Source organism: Orcinus orca, chromosome 11 (genome assembly GCF_937001465.1).
Source record: "Orcinus orca chromosome 11, mOrcOrc1.1, whole genome shotgun sequence".
In the NCBI taxonomy this organism is placed as follows: domain Eukaryota; kingdom Metazoa; phylum Chordata; class Mammalia; order Artiodactyla; family Delphinidae; genus Orcinus; species Orcinus orca.
The window spans coordinates 96,749,905-96,767,270 of record NC_064569.1 but is presented as its reverse complement, the minus strand read 5'-3'; the positions used below and the strand labels follow the sequence as shown (position 1 = coordinate 96,767,270).

The 17,366-nt window shown below is 44.9% G+C and overlaps 1 protein-coding gene and 1 non-coding gene across 6 annotated transcripts in view; both read left to right on the top strand.

The window, feature by feature from the left end:
* The window catches only part of PACSIN2 (protein kinase C and casein kinase substrate in neurons 2), a 139,861-nt gene that overhangs the window by 83,708 nt on the left and 38,787 nt on the right, over positions 1 to 17,366 (top strand). For all 5 annotated transcript variants that reach the window (XM_033405196.2, XM_033405197.2, XM_049694553.1 and 2 more), the window contains exon 2: positions 15,759 to 15,897. In XM_033405196.2, coding sequence (XP_033261087.2) covers positions 15,838 to 15,897 — 60 coding nt within the window. In that variant the 5' untranslated portion in view covers positions 15,759 to 15,837. The remainder of the gene's footprint in view (positions 1 to 15,758; positions 15,898 to 17,366) is intronic.
* Positions 10,537 to 10,609, top strand: TRNAG-CCC (transfer RNA glycine (anticodon CCC)). Its single transcript has one exon. It is a non-coding gene; the product is annotated as a tRNA-Gly (tRNA).

Sequence of the window (17,366 nt, the reverse complement as noted above, 5' to 3'; positions counted from 1 at the left end):
GCCATTAAAAAAAAGCGTTCCTGCTTTGCTAATGGTGCAGAGGAGTGTATTACCTCAGGCCCTACTCCCTGGACACCGGCCGGGTGGGAGGTGGCTTGAGGGCCAGAGAGAAGCAGGAAAGCCCGTCCTTTCTCTGGAGGGACTGAGTGGACGTACAGGAATAGCCTGAGCTGGAGGCAGAGAGGACCCAGGAGCTTGTGGGCGCCCATGGTGGTCAGGCCCCGCGGCTGAGCAGGAGAAGGGCTTCCTGTGTGGCTGCTGGTAGACAGCCGGGACTGAGCCACACATCCCGCACGGTGGTTACTAAACCCAACTGTGCAGAGTGTTTATAAGAGAGTTCTAACCACTAGAGTTAAAGCATCTTCATAAGTTAAAGCATCTTCATACCTGGGCATAAATGCCCCAGGTATTTTCCATCTGTGGATCTTCAGTCTGTATGAATCAAAACTACCCAGACTTTTCAGTTCAACTTTTCTCCTCCTGAATTCATCCAGCAAGTTTTTACTGAATGACTGGTCTATGGTCTGACTTGAGTTTTGAAAGCATCCCTGTGAAGGGCAGTGGGGGAGCCAGGACACCACTGGGAGATGACTGTGGTTATGCAGTGGAGAGGTGCCGGGGCGGGGGCTTTGGACACCTCTGAAGAGGGGGTGGTCAGTCCTCTCTCGAGGCTGTGGTGCAGTCACGTGGCACAGAGGGCCCCCTCCTTCATTCCAGCACAGGCCATTAACAAAACAAAGTAGGGTATTTTTTATTAACTAGTTGCTGTATCCTAAAAGTATTACATGGTGATAGTCAAAATTTTCAAACTGGTTAGAACGAGATGAAATGTGGAAGTCCAACCCCCCCCAAGTCTGAGACCCCACTGGGACTTGCTGTGAGTTGGCACACTTTGGTGGGTACCTAATTGTGTTTTAATACAGTGGGATCAGATTATATCACCGTGCTACAACCCACTGATGCCACTTGATATGAGGGAACACCGATGTGCCGTTCTTTCGTGTCTGTGCACACAGCTCCCCGCCCTCTCTCTCCTCTGGCTACCTGTGTTCCACTCCAGAGGTGTATCGGCACTTGTGACTCTTGATGGACAGTGAGGTGGTTTTCAGTGTCTTATTTTTCTTGCTGTTGAAAACAGGGCCACAGTGAACATCTACCTTTAATCCTTGGGTGAGTTTATCTGTAGGAAAAGTTTTAGAAGAAATAGTTGGGTCAAAGGCTAGGTGTTTCTCTTTGGTTAAATATATCACATGTTGAGAGGCAGCACAGGTACAGATAGGTATGGAACACTATGCATATATATGTGCTTGGTTTTCAATAGCATGTCTTACAAGCACTTGAGGCTTGAATTTTTATCTGCTAGCACAGATATAAGATGTGAGTTACCAGGCAGCTCACCAGTGATGCCGACCATTCCTCCCTGGAGTCCTCAGCGGCACCTCAGGCAAGCCTGTGGGCTCCTGCCCTGCTGGGACTGGAACAGTGACCTCTGTTCCCTGGGGCCTCCCTCTGCTGGAAAGGCCCCTCCCCGACCTTCACACCCCCACTTGCTCTCCACCTTGGGTCCTCCCTACCACTCTACCTTCACAAGTCCTTCCCCCTGTTCTTCCCTCCACTCTCTCATAACGCCTTATTTACCTCCGTTCTAGCCCTTTCCACACTCGCGGCTGTTTTTACTTTACTGTGTGTCAGCCTGCCCTATTAGGACGTCAGGCCCAGGCAGGCAGGGACCGTGTCTGTCTTGTACACTGCTCCAAACCCTGGATTTAGAAGAGTGCCTGGCACATAGTAAGTACTCAAACATCTGTTTGTAGAATGAATGGGTAAATCCACTCCTTACTTAAGGATTGATCCTCTCCTCACTCCAGGCCAAACAGTGGCTTAGAAGAAATTGTAGTCACTTCTAATGAGTGAAGAATTTCCCACCCTGGGTAATGAAGGAGGAACAAACCTTAGATCCAGTGTGTGCTCACAGCGAGGTCTGCAGGGCAGTACGCCAAGCCAGCGCTGTGTGTGGGCAGCAGTGAGGACGCCTTCCTTCTGTGCTGCCTTTTGCAGTTACAGAGATTAGAGATGGCTTCTCCAAGGCTGACTTTCAGAGAGATGAGCAACATGTGCCTTCTCTCGGAATGTTCTTTCTTTATAGTAATAGCCTTTTGGCCTAATGACCTGTTCTGTTTTTATTTCTTGGAATGAATTAAGGGCATTAAGGGCAAGCTGAATGTACTTATGTAATTTGTACCTTTCTTTACTTGATATATGTGTTATCAGGCCCGGAGGGGAGGAAAGATGTTATGTCAGCTCCCAGCCTGGACCAAGGGCACCCTTGGCAGCCTCTGTTAACCTCTGATACTCTGTGCACCATTTTGGGAATGGCTCTGACTCATGGTGTTTACTTACATCAGTGGCAGAAGTTATTGGAATCCAGAGATCTGGGAACCATTTCCCCCACCTCGGTCATTCCTGGATTCCTGAATGTATTCAGCAAGCATCTTTTGAGGGCCTGCTGTGTTCCCAGGACACACATGAGGGACCACGAATGTGTTTTTCAGGACTGGGAGGGGAAGGAGGAGGGGGGATGATTTGTACATCTTTACACTTAGGATTTTCTTGCTCTCAAGTCTCAAATTTGTTGCTTTTACACCTTCAATGGGCAGAAACACACTGCCCCTACCCCTTGTGCAACTGGAATTTTAAAGTCTCTGAGGGGAGCCTGCCCACTCCACTGATGACCAGCAGTCCCCTGAGTGGCCACAGCAGAGCTGCGCTCCTCCCAGAGGCCTCAGAAAAGGAGGGAGAGGTTGGAAATCCCCACCTGCTATTCACTTACTCAGATCTTTGTTGAGCACCTATTGTGTGCAGTACTGGGGGGCACTAGAGCCGAGTGGTAAGTGAGACACGTGGCAGAGCCTGCAGTCCAGGGCTTCCCCTGCGCCTCCCCGCCTGTGAGACCTCCAGCCTGGCCTCCTCCCTGTCCTTTAACCAGTCTCCTCCTGTTTTATGTGACTGGAAGTTCCTGTGATCTTATCATTTGGTCACTAGCTTCCTCTTTAATCTTGTCATTCTCTTATACACACCAAACATTAAAATGTTTATTTTGGTAATAAGGTTCTTAAAAATTAAAAAAAATTTACTTACTTCCTAATCACTCCTTTTTCATAGCAGCCTGTTCCTGTTTTACGGGTGCAATAACCCTTGACTTTCTTGGAGAATTCTTACCAGCGTTTATAGAATTTCTCTCTTGTTCCCTGAAATACCTGTGTTTTCCCCAGAGATCAATTCAAAGTAAAAGTTGTCCTGCTTATCCTGGTCCTACTCTTTCATGGTTTGGGTTTTTATTTCATTATTATTTATTTAATGGTTGAAGATCCTTGGTTATCAGTTCATGTTCATGAAAGAAGAGGGTTGATTAGGAAGCTGATCTGGGTTTCCCTGTTGGCCTCTGCCTTAAGAGGGAGGATGTCTGCGTTTCTGCAGAGGCTGGGCAAGGCCCCAGGTGGGCCTCCCTGAAGGGTGTCTGGACTTGATGGTCACAAGTGCAGTTTTAAAAATTACTGTGATGATTGCTCCTCAGTCCCCCTCCCCCAGCTCTGTGCTCTGTTCCGCACCCCTGCCCTGGGAAGGCTCGTCCCCACCCTGGCCTCTGGGATGGTTTTCTTAGTTTCCTCCCAGCCCAGACCTGTCTGCTTTCCTCTGGCACATCCTCCCTGCTGCTCTGTTGCTGCACTATTACAGGTTCCTTCTTGTCAACCTAGTGGGCCCTTAGGGGCAGGGAGGGAGAGATGTGTGCACCTCTTTTGAACTGACTGTTTTAGTGTGATTTGGGGGAGAGAAACAGAGTTGAAGGAAATACATGGGGAACATATTTTCTTGTCTGTTTCTCCTGTTGTGATGGGAAGGGATCAAGAATAACTAAGTATACACTACCTCATCCCAAAAGTTCATTTCAGAGCGGTTGTTTGGGATGCAGATATTTTCCTGTCACCAGGTTAGAGTGTAAAAGCCTGTTTCAGCGTGTTTGGTGCGCAGTGTAGCCCACAAGATAGAATTAGGACCCACGAGCAGGAAGAGTGTCTGACAGGAGTGCTCTCCCTCACGTGCAGTGTGTGTTCTGAGGTAGCGGAACTCATGCAGCATTGTCGTCGAGTACTGTAGTTCAGTTTCTTTAGGGAGAAATAGTCAGTCAACTGCTGGGTGCTAGACAGTCTGAAATATACTACAGAAGAGCCAGACTCAGTACCTGTCCTTGGGAAGAGCAGTACTAACTCACTTGTCTGTCACTTTGCACTTTCCCAAAGCTCTTCCGTACCCGTTATCACCCCTGAGCCTCTTCATACTCGGGAGGGCAGGAGCACCAGTGTTGCCCTTGCCTTCCAGAGGCGGACAGGACCGTACGGAGGGATGGGGGCCGCGCTCCCAGAGGTGAAGCTAACACTTGTTTTCCACCCATCCTCACGCTGTCTTCTGAGGAACTTCACCTTCCTGTTGAGATGCACCCAATTAATTTTTAAATATACATTTATGTTGTTGGCATTGATAAATGGATCTTAGGAGCATTCAGTACCATTTGGCATTAGCGACCGGCTTGTGCCATAGCAAGTCTTTTAAGACACTGAAAGAATGAAGGAAGCAGAACTAGGAAATGTGCCCAACCTGATCTCCCTTTGAAGCAAAGTCTGCAGGTTCTCTTGTTGTCCTCAGAAGCCTCAGGTTCCCCAACTTACATGTTTCTTTACCCAGAGTGTACTGAAACCAGGTTCATTTTTATGGTTAAAGATGTTTGTGTGTGGAAAAAAAATTCTGAGTAATATTCCCTGACAGGTCAGGGTCTTTGGCCCTTAATAAGACAGCTCTGAGAATCAAGCCCCCTTTCTAGGGAGCAGCCTCCCAGCCAAGCAGGCTTCCCAGAGCTGGGAATGACTCAGGCTGGAGTTGAGGTGTCCTGCTAGGGTTGGGCAATATGGAGTCAGACAAGCTGAGTTGAGTCACGGCCTCGCATTTGCAAGCTGTGGGGCCCCTGGCGAATGGTTTGAATGGTTTGTACCTGGTTGCCTTCCTGTAAAATGGGCACAGTAATCCACTTTTGCAGGGTTTTTGAGGAACAAAAATAATATGTCTAAAGCTGGTGCTAAGATATGCCCGGTATGTGGAAGCTGCTTAGATGTTGGTTTATGCCTATCCTGGGCTCCAGGTGGAGCAACAGAACCACACCTGTTGAAGCAGGCTTGCTTTACTTGACACAGACATGGCTGACTTCAGCCCAGGGAGCCTTCTTTGGGGCCGTCTTTCAGTCATTAGATAGTTACTGAACACCTGAGTGGTGCCATTAGGCAGCTCTTCTAGTTCCTTCCTTGGTGGCCTTGGTTTCACTGTGGGATTGAGCGTGTTCCTGGGGTGCGACCTGGTCTGTAGCTGGTTCCCCCGCAGGAGGGGGGCATACTAAAGTGAACCTGCACACACTAGAACAGAGCACCAGTGTGTGGCTGGACATTTGGGGGCTTTGTTCAGAAATCTTATTTTTCTCTTTGTGTGTAGGCTGTGCCCTGTGCCCTCTCCTCTTACCTTAGACTTACTTGTCTGCAGCTTCAGGCCCCCTATTCACACATGTCCACCCCTATTCCCACCCCACTTCGCACTTTAAGGAGGGAATTAAGTGATGACTGGAAATAAGCTTTGAGGGAAGAGCATGCATTGTGTTGTCTTTGAGTGATGGAACTATGGATAATCTTTCTTCCTGTTCTTCCTTTCTCTCCCAAAATCTCTTCTCTGAGTTTTCTATGGAAAACATGTGTTATTTTTGTTTTTATAAGTTACAAATACATTAAAAGAAAAAACGTCGCAAGTTGATTGGTACATTAAGACCCCATAGCATTGAGTATCACAGTTTTTCTTGTCTTATATAAATTTGTAGAGCAGATATCCTGTGATTTTATTTAGATTGTCATCAAGCATTTACTACCAATTTCACTGTAATTACAGTACTAAAAGGGCAAAGAGTATTCTGTTTGTGTTTGACAAATTTAACATTTGAGTATCTCCTGATTTTCCCATTATTCTAGTCTAGTTTAGTTTTTCATTTTTACTTAAAAGAAATTGAGGTCTAGCCTACAAGCTGTTTGTATTCCCAGCACTAGTTCAGTTCTTGAAATTTAGATCTTTATTGAATGCATGAATGAGGCTCCCCAAGAGCAGCTGGTGATGACAGGTTTTCCCTTCTTTCCAGTTTTAAGTTGACACAAGACCAGTGTGTCATTAAGCCACATGTTGCTTTCTGTGCTCTTTTCTTCCAGTGCCCTCCTGACCATCTCTGAGCTCGGCTATCGCTGGTATGACTCAAGAGGTCATGTGGACCCAGGGATAGTGGTTGATCGTGATGCTAGTCAAATCCTGGCCATAAAAGAATGAATCTAACTGTTCATCATGGAGAACAATTCTTGAGTGAGCCCTGAAGGCTGAGAGCTGATTCTGTTACTTTTATAAAATCACCAATCATGGATTTCCAGGGACAGATGAGATTTTCTTGGCCTCTCTTAACCCATCTTGTCAACCCCTCTTGCCCCTCCCCTCTTCCCCTGCTTACAGATAGGAAGCCCTTCTCCTGTGTTCCTAAGCAGAGCCTATTTGCCTGTAAATCCCTTTCTAGCTTTTCCCACATCCTGTGGAGGAAGAGACCTGACTTTGCTTTCTTGATATTTTCATAGCATTTTATTCATAATACCTATAAACTACTAATTATATGTAATGTACTATAATAGGAAGAACTTGAATTTTAGAAGCACAGAACCTGGTTTTGAACCTTGATTTCACAGTTTGTCACCATTTATAATTTTAAGCAAGTTACTTGACCTCTAAGTCTCCCAAGGCATTAGAAATAAAAGCAAAAGCAAAAAAAAAAAAAGATGGAACCCACTTACAAGCTTTTGTAGAGCAAAGGAAACCATAAACAAAACAAAAAGACAACCTGCAGACTGGGAGAAAATATTTGCAAATGATGCATCCAGCAAGGGCTTAATTTCCAAAATATACAAACAGCTCATACAACTCAACAACAAAAAACAAAACAACCCAATAGAAAAATCCACAGAAGATCTACATAGACATTTCTCCAAAGAAGGCATACAGATGGCCAACAGGCACGTGGAAAGATGCTCAGTGTCGCTAATTATTAGAGAAATGCAAATCAAAACTACAATGAGGTACCAGTCAGAATGGCCATCATTAAAAAGTCTACAAATAACAAATGCTGGAGAGGGTGTGGAGAAAAGGGAACCCTCCTACACTGTTGGTGGGAATGTAAGTTAGTGCAGCCACTATGGAAAACTGTATGGAGATTCCTCAAAAAAACTAAGAACAGGGCTTCCCTGAATGGCGCAGTGGTTGAGAGTCTTCCTGCCGATGCAGGGAACACGGGTTCGTGCCCCGGTCCAGGAAGATCCCACGTGCCGTGGAGTGGCTGGGCCCGTGAGCCATGGCCGCTGAGCCTGCGTGTCCGGAGCCTGTGCTCTGCAACGGGAGAGGCCACAACAGTGAGAGGCCCACGTACCGCAAAAAAAACACACAAAAAACAAACTAAAAACAGAACTACTATATGATCTAGCAATCCCACTCCTAGACATATATCCAGACAAAACTATAATTCAAAAGATACATGCAGAGACTTCCCTGGTGGTCCAGTGGGTAAGACCCCATGCTCCCAATACAGGGGGCCCGGGTTCGTTCCCTGGTTGGGGAACTAGATCCGTATGCCACAACAAAGGATCCTGCATGCTGCAACTAAGAAAGACCCAGTGCAGCCAAAATAAATAAATACTTTTAAAAAACAAAAACAAGAAAACAAAAGATACATGTACCCCTTAGTTCATAGCAGCACTATTCACAATAGCCAAGACATGGAAGCAACCTACATGTCCATTGACAGATGAATGGATAAAGAAGATGTGGTATATATATTCAATGGAATATTACTTAGCCATAAAAAAGAATGAAATAATGCCACTTGCAGCAACATGGATGGACATAGAGATTATCATACTAAGTGAAGTAAGTCAGGAAGAGAAAGACAAATACCATATGATATCACTTATATGTGAAATCTAAAATATGACACAAATGGGGGACTTCCTTGGTGGTCCAGTGGTAAAGAATCCTCCTTCCAATGCAGGGGACACAGGTTCAATCCTCCAATCCCTGATTGGGGAACTAAGATCCCACATGCTGTGGGCAACTAAGCCCGTGTGCCACAACTACTGAGCTTGCGCACCTCAACTGGAGAGCCCGTGTGCCGCAAACTACAGAGCCCATGCACTCTGGAGCCTGTGCGCCATGACTAGAGAGAAGCCCGTGGGCTGCAACGAAGAGCCTGCACGTCACAACGAAAGATCCCGTGTGCCACAACTAAGACCCAATGCAGCCCAATAAATAAATAATAAATAAATAAAATATTGTAAAAAATAAATTTAAAAAAATAAAATATGACACAAATGAACCTATCTATGAAACAGAAACAGACTCACAGACATAAAGAACAGGCTTGTGGTTGCCACGGGGAGGAGGGATGGATTAGGAGTTTGGGATTAGCACATGCAAACTGTTATATATAGAATGGATAAACAACAGGGTCCTACTGTATAGCACAGGGAACTATATTCAATATCCTGTGGTAAACCATAATGGAAAAATATAAAAAAGAATGTATATATATGCATAACTGAATTACTTTGCTGTACAGTAGAAATTAGCACAACATTACAAATCAACTGTACTTCAATAAAAAATATTTTTAAAGTTACTTGACCTTTAGTTTCACATCTGCAAAAAAGAAAATAAAAATGCCTGCCTCATGGGACTCTTATGAAAAAATAAATGAGATTGTAGAATATAGCTCTAAAACTGTGCTTAGGGACTTCCCTAGTGGTTCAGTGGGTAAGACTCCGTGCTCCCAATGCAGGGGGCCTGGGTTCGATCCCTGGTCGGGGAACTAGATCCTGCATGCATGCCACAACTAAGACCTGATGCAGCCTAAATTAAAAAATAAATAGTAAAAACAAAGACAAAAAACACAAAAAACCAAACCAAACAAAAAAACACTGTGCTTAGAAGGAAATTTATAGCTTTAAATGCATACATTAGAAAAGAAAGGCTGAAAATTAGTGAATTAAGCTTTAATTTCCAGAAGTTAGGAAAAGAACAACTTGAACCTAAAGATGGTAGAAGAAAAGAAATAATAAAGGGAAAAAAATCAAGGAAAAAGAAGACAAATATTCAACAGACAGCTGAAAGAAAGCTAAAAGTTGATTCTTTGGGGAATTTCCTGGCAGTCCAGTGGTTACGACTTGGTCCTCTCACTGCTAGGGGCCCGGGTTCAATCCCTGATCAGGGAACTAAGATCCCACCAAGCCACCCGGCGTGGCCGGGAAAAAAAAAAAAGGTTGATTCTTTGAAAAAAAGAATAATCAATAAACCTTTGATGAGACTGATGAAGAGAAAAGGCACAAAAACCTAATGTCAAGAATGAAAAGGGGGAAAAAAAAAGAATGAAAAGGGGAACATTACTACAGGTCTTTTAGTCTTTAAAATGATCATAAGAGGATAATATAAGCAGCTTTTTGCTAATATATTTGAAAAAATGAATTGGATTCTCTAGAAAACCACAACTTTACAAAATCATCACAAAGAAATAGAAAATATGTGAATAGTCTTCTACTTTTTAACTAGAATCTGTCATTAGGACTGCTTAAAGAAAACTCCAGGCCCAGATTATTTCACTGACAAATTCTGCCAAACATTTAAGGAAAAATAAAGCCAATCTTACACAAACATCCATATGTGATAAAAGATCTTAGTAGAATTGTAGTAGAAGGAATCTTCCTTAACCTGAAAAGTGATATTTTTTTAAAAATCCTATAGCAAACATTATACTTAATGGTGAAATGTTGAATACTTCATCTTTGAGACCAGAAAGGATCTCCACATTTTATTGGAAGTCCTCCCCGGTGCAAAAAAGCAAGGAAAAGAAATAAAAGCCCTAAGAATTGCAAAGGAAGAAATAAAACTGTCATTATTTGAATATGATATGAATGTGTATATAGGTCATCCAAATGAATTTATAATTAGAAATAATAAGTACAAAAAAAGGAAATAAATAGTGCGAAGTTAGTGGATACATGGTAAGTATACAAAAATCAGTTGCTTTATATGTTAGCAATAAACAGTTAAAGTGAAAAAAATTTTTAAATACTATTTATAATATCAATGTCATATTAAATGCTGAGTAGTACACTGACCAAAGGTGTGCGTGAACTCTATAAAAAGAGTACAGATCAATATTGAGAGAAATTAAAGAAGGCCTGAATAAATGAAATGCATTCCACGGATTAGGAGACTCGGTATTGTAAAGATGTCCATTAACTCAGAGTGGTCTGAGGATTCAACGAGATCCTGATCAAAATCCCAGCAGAGCTAGTTGGTTCGTTGGTTGGTTGGAACTGAACAAGGAGATTTTAAGGCGTATATGGAAATGCAGAGGGCCGTGGGACTTCCCTGGTGGTCCAGTGGTTAAGACTCTGTGCTCCCAACGCAGGGGGCCTGGGTTCGATCCCTGGTCAGGGAACTAGAGACCTCATGCTGCAACTACAAGATTCCCCCATGCCGCAACTAAAGATCCCGCGTGCTGTAACTAAAAGATCCCCCGTGCCGCAACTAAGACCTAGTGCAGCTAAATAAATACGTACATGCATACATCCAAGCATAGCCAAGCTGCTCTTGAAGAATAAAGTCGGAGGACTTCTTCTGCTAGATACCAAGAATTCTTATAAGATTGTGGTAATTAAGACAATGTGGTATTGTCACAAGAACAAACAGAATACAGAATAGGGAGCCTACATAAAGATCCACACATCTGTGGACAATGGTGGCACTGCAGAATATGGAAGTAAATAAGCTCTTTTTAACAAATAATGCTGGAAAGTTGGATATCCATATGGAAAAAAATGAAACTTGTATATCATATCACATACAAAAATAATTTCTGGGTATGAAAAGTAAAAACCAACCAGAACAAAACCATTTAAAAGATAATAAAGGTAAATTAATATCTTTATGACCTCAGCATAAGAAAAGACTTCTTAAACAGGACATAAAAAGCACTAACTATAATAGAAAATATTGATGTTAGACTATATTAAAATTAAGAATATTTATGCAACAGATGACACCATTAAGCAATGAAAAGGTAGGACATAGGGCAACGCATACAATTTATACAAGACATTAGTGAGGGAAATTAGATTAAAATCAGTGTTGCAACTCACATGCACATGAAGGCTAAGATCAGCAGACTGTCCGTGAGGACTGGACTTTAGTAGTAACTCATAAAGAAACAGCAGCAAGTGTTTGTTTTTCACATTTTATGTTCTAGAAGATTTGAGCTCAGCACTGAGGTAGTTACTGTCAGTGGTTAAGAGTATGGTTGGTGTGAACCTGCCTTTATTCAGATCTCAACTCCACCACTTGGGCAAGCTCCTTACCCTTTCTGTGACTCAGTATCCCTTTAACAAGGAGCATGTTGCTAACACTTCCCTCAGAGGGTTGTCATTAGGATTAAATGAAGGCCCCAGGACCCCAGGTCACAGCCCATGGCAGGGCCTCCCTCAGTGGAAGCTCATCCTAGGCCAGCGCCCTTGCAGATTGCCAGCACATGCAAGGCACTTAGTGCAGTGTCTGGCTCATGAGGATGTCTTCCCAGGCATTAGGTGATGACTGGCCTCCCCATTGCTGAGTGAAGGAGGGCTGGTGATAGTATCAGGGTGGTAGGGGAAGCCTCGTACAAGTGCTTATCCCAGTAGCAACAATCATGGGAAAACAAAAAGCAAATCCAGCCCCAGTCACTGGCATTTCTCACTACCTTTTGGTGGTTTGCTGGTTGGTGATTTTAAGAGCAATGGCTACCACTTCTAGGGTGTCAGATGTATGCCACATGACTTTGATTCCCTGTCTCTAATCTTCCTTCAGTCCTGTGAGGAAAATATTCTCATTCTTATTTTATTGAGGGGCTGACTCTTGGAAGAGGTGCCACTGCTTCCCACATATTAGTGACATTTGAAGTCATGAGAAGGGATGAAACATTGCTGGGAGGTACAGGAAGAGCCTCAAGAATGGACCATGGGGCGTGCCAGTGATGGGGAGAAGGAGAGGGGGTTATCAGAGAGGGAGGAGAGACCAGGATCACTGAGGGTGGTACAGGGTGCTTTGGGAGGGGTGGACGGTTGGGCAGGACCCCTACTGCAGGGCAGGAAAGGGGGACCTTGGGAGATGCTGCTTGAGAATTCCGCTTGGGCGACCGTGGCGGCCTGACCTCAAGCCCCACAGAAGTTGGTGTGGCTCTGTGAATGTCAGAGATGAGTTTTCAGGTCAACTGGTGCTTTAATACAGTTGGGTTTTCCTCTGTGGTACAGACCCTGGTCCCCCAGGCCCCTCTTTTTTTTCCTGTCTGCCTTACGGCTGTCATGTGGAGCCGAAGGGAAGAGTGAGGACACTTGGAGCCAAGGGTGTTGACCTAGGACGAGGCTCCCACTGAGGGAGGCCCTGCCATGGGCTGCAACCTGGGATCCTGGGGCCTTCATGCACCATTTCGTCTAACCCTCACTCGAACCTGGTAGAACACAGCTCAGGAAGCTGGGGCTCAGAGAACAGAATGGCTTTCCCATGGTCACCTAGCTCATCAGTGGTAGAGCTCGTGAATCTGAGCTTTCCTGATTGCCACCATCCTAGGCTTTCATCTACATTATCTCACTAACTCTTTGGGCAGGAGATCTTCAGTTCTTCCTCTTACTTTCTTTGTCTACTTGGGGTTTTTTTATGCCTTGCCTCGGTTTCCTCTCTAGGACTTTGAATGTCTTTGCTGACTTCTGACCTCTTAGAGGAGACTAAACAGATCTGCTTTGAGGCTTCAGAAGGAAAGTGTCATCAATTCTGAATTATTACAAGTCAGAAGTGAAGTGGTGGCACGGAGCTTCCAAAAGTCAGTTATTAATATAAATGGAAGGCCTTGCACAGTTTTACAGAAAGAGATTGGCCTTCCTGATTTTGTTTTACTTAGATTATGGCATTTACTTAATGACATCCATATATAAGCTTGGAGAATGTGTAAGTGGGGAGATGGGCAACAAGAGCTGAGAATCTGTGCGGGGGAGCTGGTTCTGCATTAGAAGCAACTCTAAACAACACACACACAGATAGGTGAGCTGACTGCAGTCATTGCACGTTGGGCTGTGGGTACGTGGGGTGCCGGTGGGGTCAGCTTGGCCTTGATCTTGGGAATGTCGCAGTCGCTGAGCACAGTGCTTTGGTAAGAAACAGGTCCTGGACTGACAGGGAAAATTACCAAGTTGCCACTCTGTGACTTGGGCAAAGAAAGATGGACTTTCCTTGTTTCCACTGGTCAGGTGTACACATGCCTCATCTCCAGTGTCCTCTGCAGGTCTGATGTTTCTTGGTTTTGTTACTGGGCAGGGCATCCGTACCCGGTGATTCAGTTTCTTGCTCCTAGAAGTCTATGTCTTTTCGTGCTTAGCCTGGTGGCAACCTCTTCTTGGCTCCTGGCACTTAGTAGGCTCTTAATAAATCTTGTGCAAAACTCATCTTCTGTTAGTGTCTAAACCAGGGCTGAACCCAGGCAGAAAATGAATTCCTGAAAATGAGCTTTTCAGGTGTCAAGCTGCTTCTCTGCCCAGAGCAGGCCCCCGATCTCCCTGCACCTGTCCCCTGCAGCTGCTCCCCGGAGCTGGCCAGGCAGCCCAGCCAGTGGCTTGATTTGGCCACTTTGAGACTAGCCTGAGCCGAAAGCCCAGATATTCCCTGAGGAGCCTGGAGCAGAGACCAGCTGCTCTGGGTAGAAAACTTTCTGCTGCTGCAATCATGGACTGAGGTGCTTCTAGGAGGGCCCTGGCTAAGAGCATCGGATTCCACAGGAAGGGAATGCTGTGAAACGTAGCACCAGGGCCCAGGCCAGAGAAGCCTGTCTGGCCTTTATTTATATCCCAGGGATGAAAAGGACACGCTGCCTCTGTGATTTGGAGCAGAGATCCTGCCAGCATGCTGTCTGCAATAGTGCGTGTGTGGCACCCATGCGACTCTGCCTGGTTACAGAGTGCGTGCATTTGGAGTATTTGGCTTCGAGGTACCATAATTTGCTCTTTACTTCAAATTTATTGTCCGTACAGAGCTGTATTCAAGTTTGGAAGCTGTGAAATACATCAGATTAAACCTTTTAATTAGCAATTAGATCTTAGGTTGTAAGATACCTGATTTATTTAAATTTGAGACCATTTTTAGAAAACATCTTGGTATGATAGAGAGAACATCACCTTAACAAACAGGCACAGTTGGTGTCCTGCTGGTCTCCACCATTCGTTGCTTGGGTGACCGTGGACAAGTTACTTAGCCTCCCTTAGCATCAGTTTTCTGAGCTGTAAAGTAGAGATAAAAGTAATGATAGTGATAATAATTACTATCTAATAATAATTACATTATCATTTACTACATAGCACTTACTGGAGACCACGTACTGTTCACCCCTGTATGTCCTGCTGCATTTTTACCCTCACAGTAATTCCTTGCAGTATTGTCTCTTTTACAGATAAGGCCACTGAGGCACAGAGAGGTTAGGCACCTTGCCCACTGTTGCCCAGCTAGTGAGTAATGGGTCTGGGATTAGAGCCCAGGCAGCTGGTATTCCTTACTCTGCTTCTAGACTGTCTCACAGGGAATCACGAGGATTAAGTAGGATAACATGTGGGAAAGTACCTAGAACAAAGCAAAGTCTTGCACCTTGTAAGTGTAACAATGTAGATCACTCTGCCTACCCTGCCCTACCTTCTCCCTCCTCTGGCTAAGCTGAGGCTTTGGACTCCTGACTGCGGCAGTTAGGAAAGTTTCAGATCTCTGGCTGTGTGGTCTGAATGCAGGGTGATATATAAGGGAGGGTGGAATCACTTTTTCACCAGGAAGTCAGGGAATCTCATCTGGTTGTGGACGGGTCATTCCATCAACGTGATTTGTGCTTGTGAATATAGCGGGGGGTCCTTCAACTTCTTCCCTCTGGCAAGGGAAATAATCACCCTGTTACCCTTGCTTGGATTTAGAACTTTACTCTTTCTAACTGACCCTCACACAGACTGTGTCAGAATAAACTGGTCTGAATTGGGGCATCAGTGGCTGAAATGAGCCAGTCATGGAAAGGGGGAGACAGCACCCAACACAAGCAAAGCCTGGTGGAAACTCTGTGGAGAGTGGAGTCAGGTGTCGAAGGTGGGTTATTTCCACTCACATTTTACCCCAGGTCCTAGTCCTGTCGGATGGGTAGGACAGGCTGGAACAGAGTGAGCCCCGAGATGCAGGGACTCTGCTTTGGCGTGTTCTCCTCACATGTTCTCTGTCCCCTTCTCCAAAGGATGAGGCCAATTAAGGTTATCAGTCTGTTGATTTAAGCACAGGGACTGTTTGCAGAAAGCTCTTTGAGCTCCTCAGTTAAGATGTTGAAAGGTTTACTTGTTACTGTGAAATACACACACACATGCATATAACACACACATGTATGTCAGTGCCAAGTTTAGATTTTATTGACTTTCTCCCACCAAAAGGAGACATTTTAGACTGCTCTGTACTGAAGGCAGTAATGGAAATGGAAGTTGTGAAATGGAGGTGGCTTGCTTTTTTACCTTGGGAATTTAAAACCACAATGATATGTTTTTCTTTTATAGGTTTGTCTACGGATTTTGAGCATCTGAAGCTGACCTCTGAATTTAAGCATTCCCTGCTGCTCCCTCACCCTTTGAAGAGATGTCTGTCACTTATGATGATTCCGTTGGAGTCGAAGTGTCCAGCGACAGCTTCTGGGAGGTAATGCCCATGATTTCTTCTGGATGAATACAGAGACCAAGCCAATCGTGTCTGACACCCCCTCCCTCTTTTGTGGCTGGGATTTGGGGGATGAGATGAACATACCCCGAAACCAGCCAGGCATTTGTGGTCAGATCTAGGTGGCAGCAGGTATGGCTTAGCTCTCAGCGAAGGTGGTAAACTTACCTTGTTAGGAGAGTTGGATTAATGAGAGAGGTTAGAGGTGTTAATTAAGGTCTTGTCAATTTGTCCATTCTCAGAGCTTCCTTTCCACGTTTAGCCTTGATATGACTTGGTGTGACGTACACTAATTACCGGGCTTGGCCTGAGAAGCGGCATTACTTTTGAGTTTTGTATGGAAAAATGGACGGCGGTGATGTGACATCATGTTGGACAGTACAGGCAGGTGGCCAGAGGACTGAACACACTACCCTTGAGCTTGCTGGAGCATCTTCTTGTTAGTCTGTGCCCATGAGGAATTCCTTTCCTAATCAGATTATTTTGTGGTGTGTATGGTTTTTTTTTTGGAGGTTACTCTTCCTGAACCCCACTTACTTCCTGCCTGCTGGTTAAAGCAAAGTCCATGTTTGATAAAACTTCGTTCATATGGCAAAACCCCCGGAACCTTCTCCGCAGCTGTGGGCTTAGTGGAAAGAGCACTGGCTCTGTAGTTGGAAAGATCTGGGTTCTGATCCGAGCTGTGCCATTACTAGCTGTCTGTGTGACCTTGGGCAAGTCACTTGACTAATCTGAGCTTCAGGGTTTTCATCTCTAAGAGGGAAAATGATACTGGTCTTCGAGGGAGGTTGCCAGGATGAAATAAGAATAGAGACATCGGCGCCATGTGGGTGCTTTCCTGATACAAAAAGCTCAAGTGCTGCAAAAGATGAGGGTGAGGCCCTGGGTTTGCTGGAAACTAAAACACATTAGTTCTATGAACTTAGATTAATTAGGTGTATAATTTTGTCTGACATCAAATACCATCTGATATTATAAATTTATTTATTTTATTTATTTTTGGCTGCTTTGGGTCTTCATTGGTGCGCACGGGCGTTCTCTAGTTGCGGTGAGCAGGGGCTACTCTTCGTTGCGATGCACGGGCTTCTCATTGTGGTGGCTTCTCTTGTTGCGGAGCATGGGCTCTAGGTGCACAAGATTCAGTAGTTGTGGCTCACAGGCTCTAGAGCGCAGGCTTAGTAGCTGTGGCGCGTGGGCTTAATTGCTCTGCGGCATGTGAGATCTTCCTGGACCAGGGCTCAAACCCATGTCCCCTGCATTGGCAGGCGGATTCTTAACCACTGCGCCACCAGGGAAGCCCTCCATTTGATATTATAGTCTAACAGAGACAAGTGATCACAGGAGCCCAAGTTTTAAAAAGATGGACTCAAGGGCTTCCCTGGTGGCGCAGTGGTTGGGAGTCTGCCTGCCGATGCAGGGGACGTGGGTTCGTGCCCCGGTCTGGTAGGATC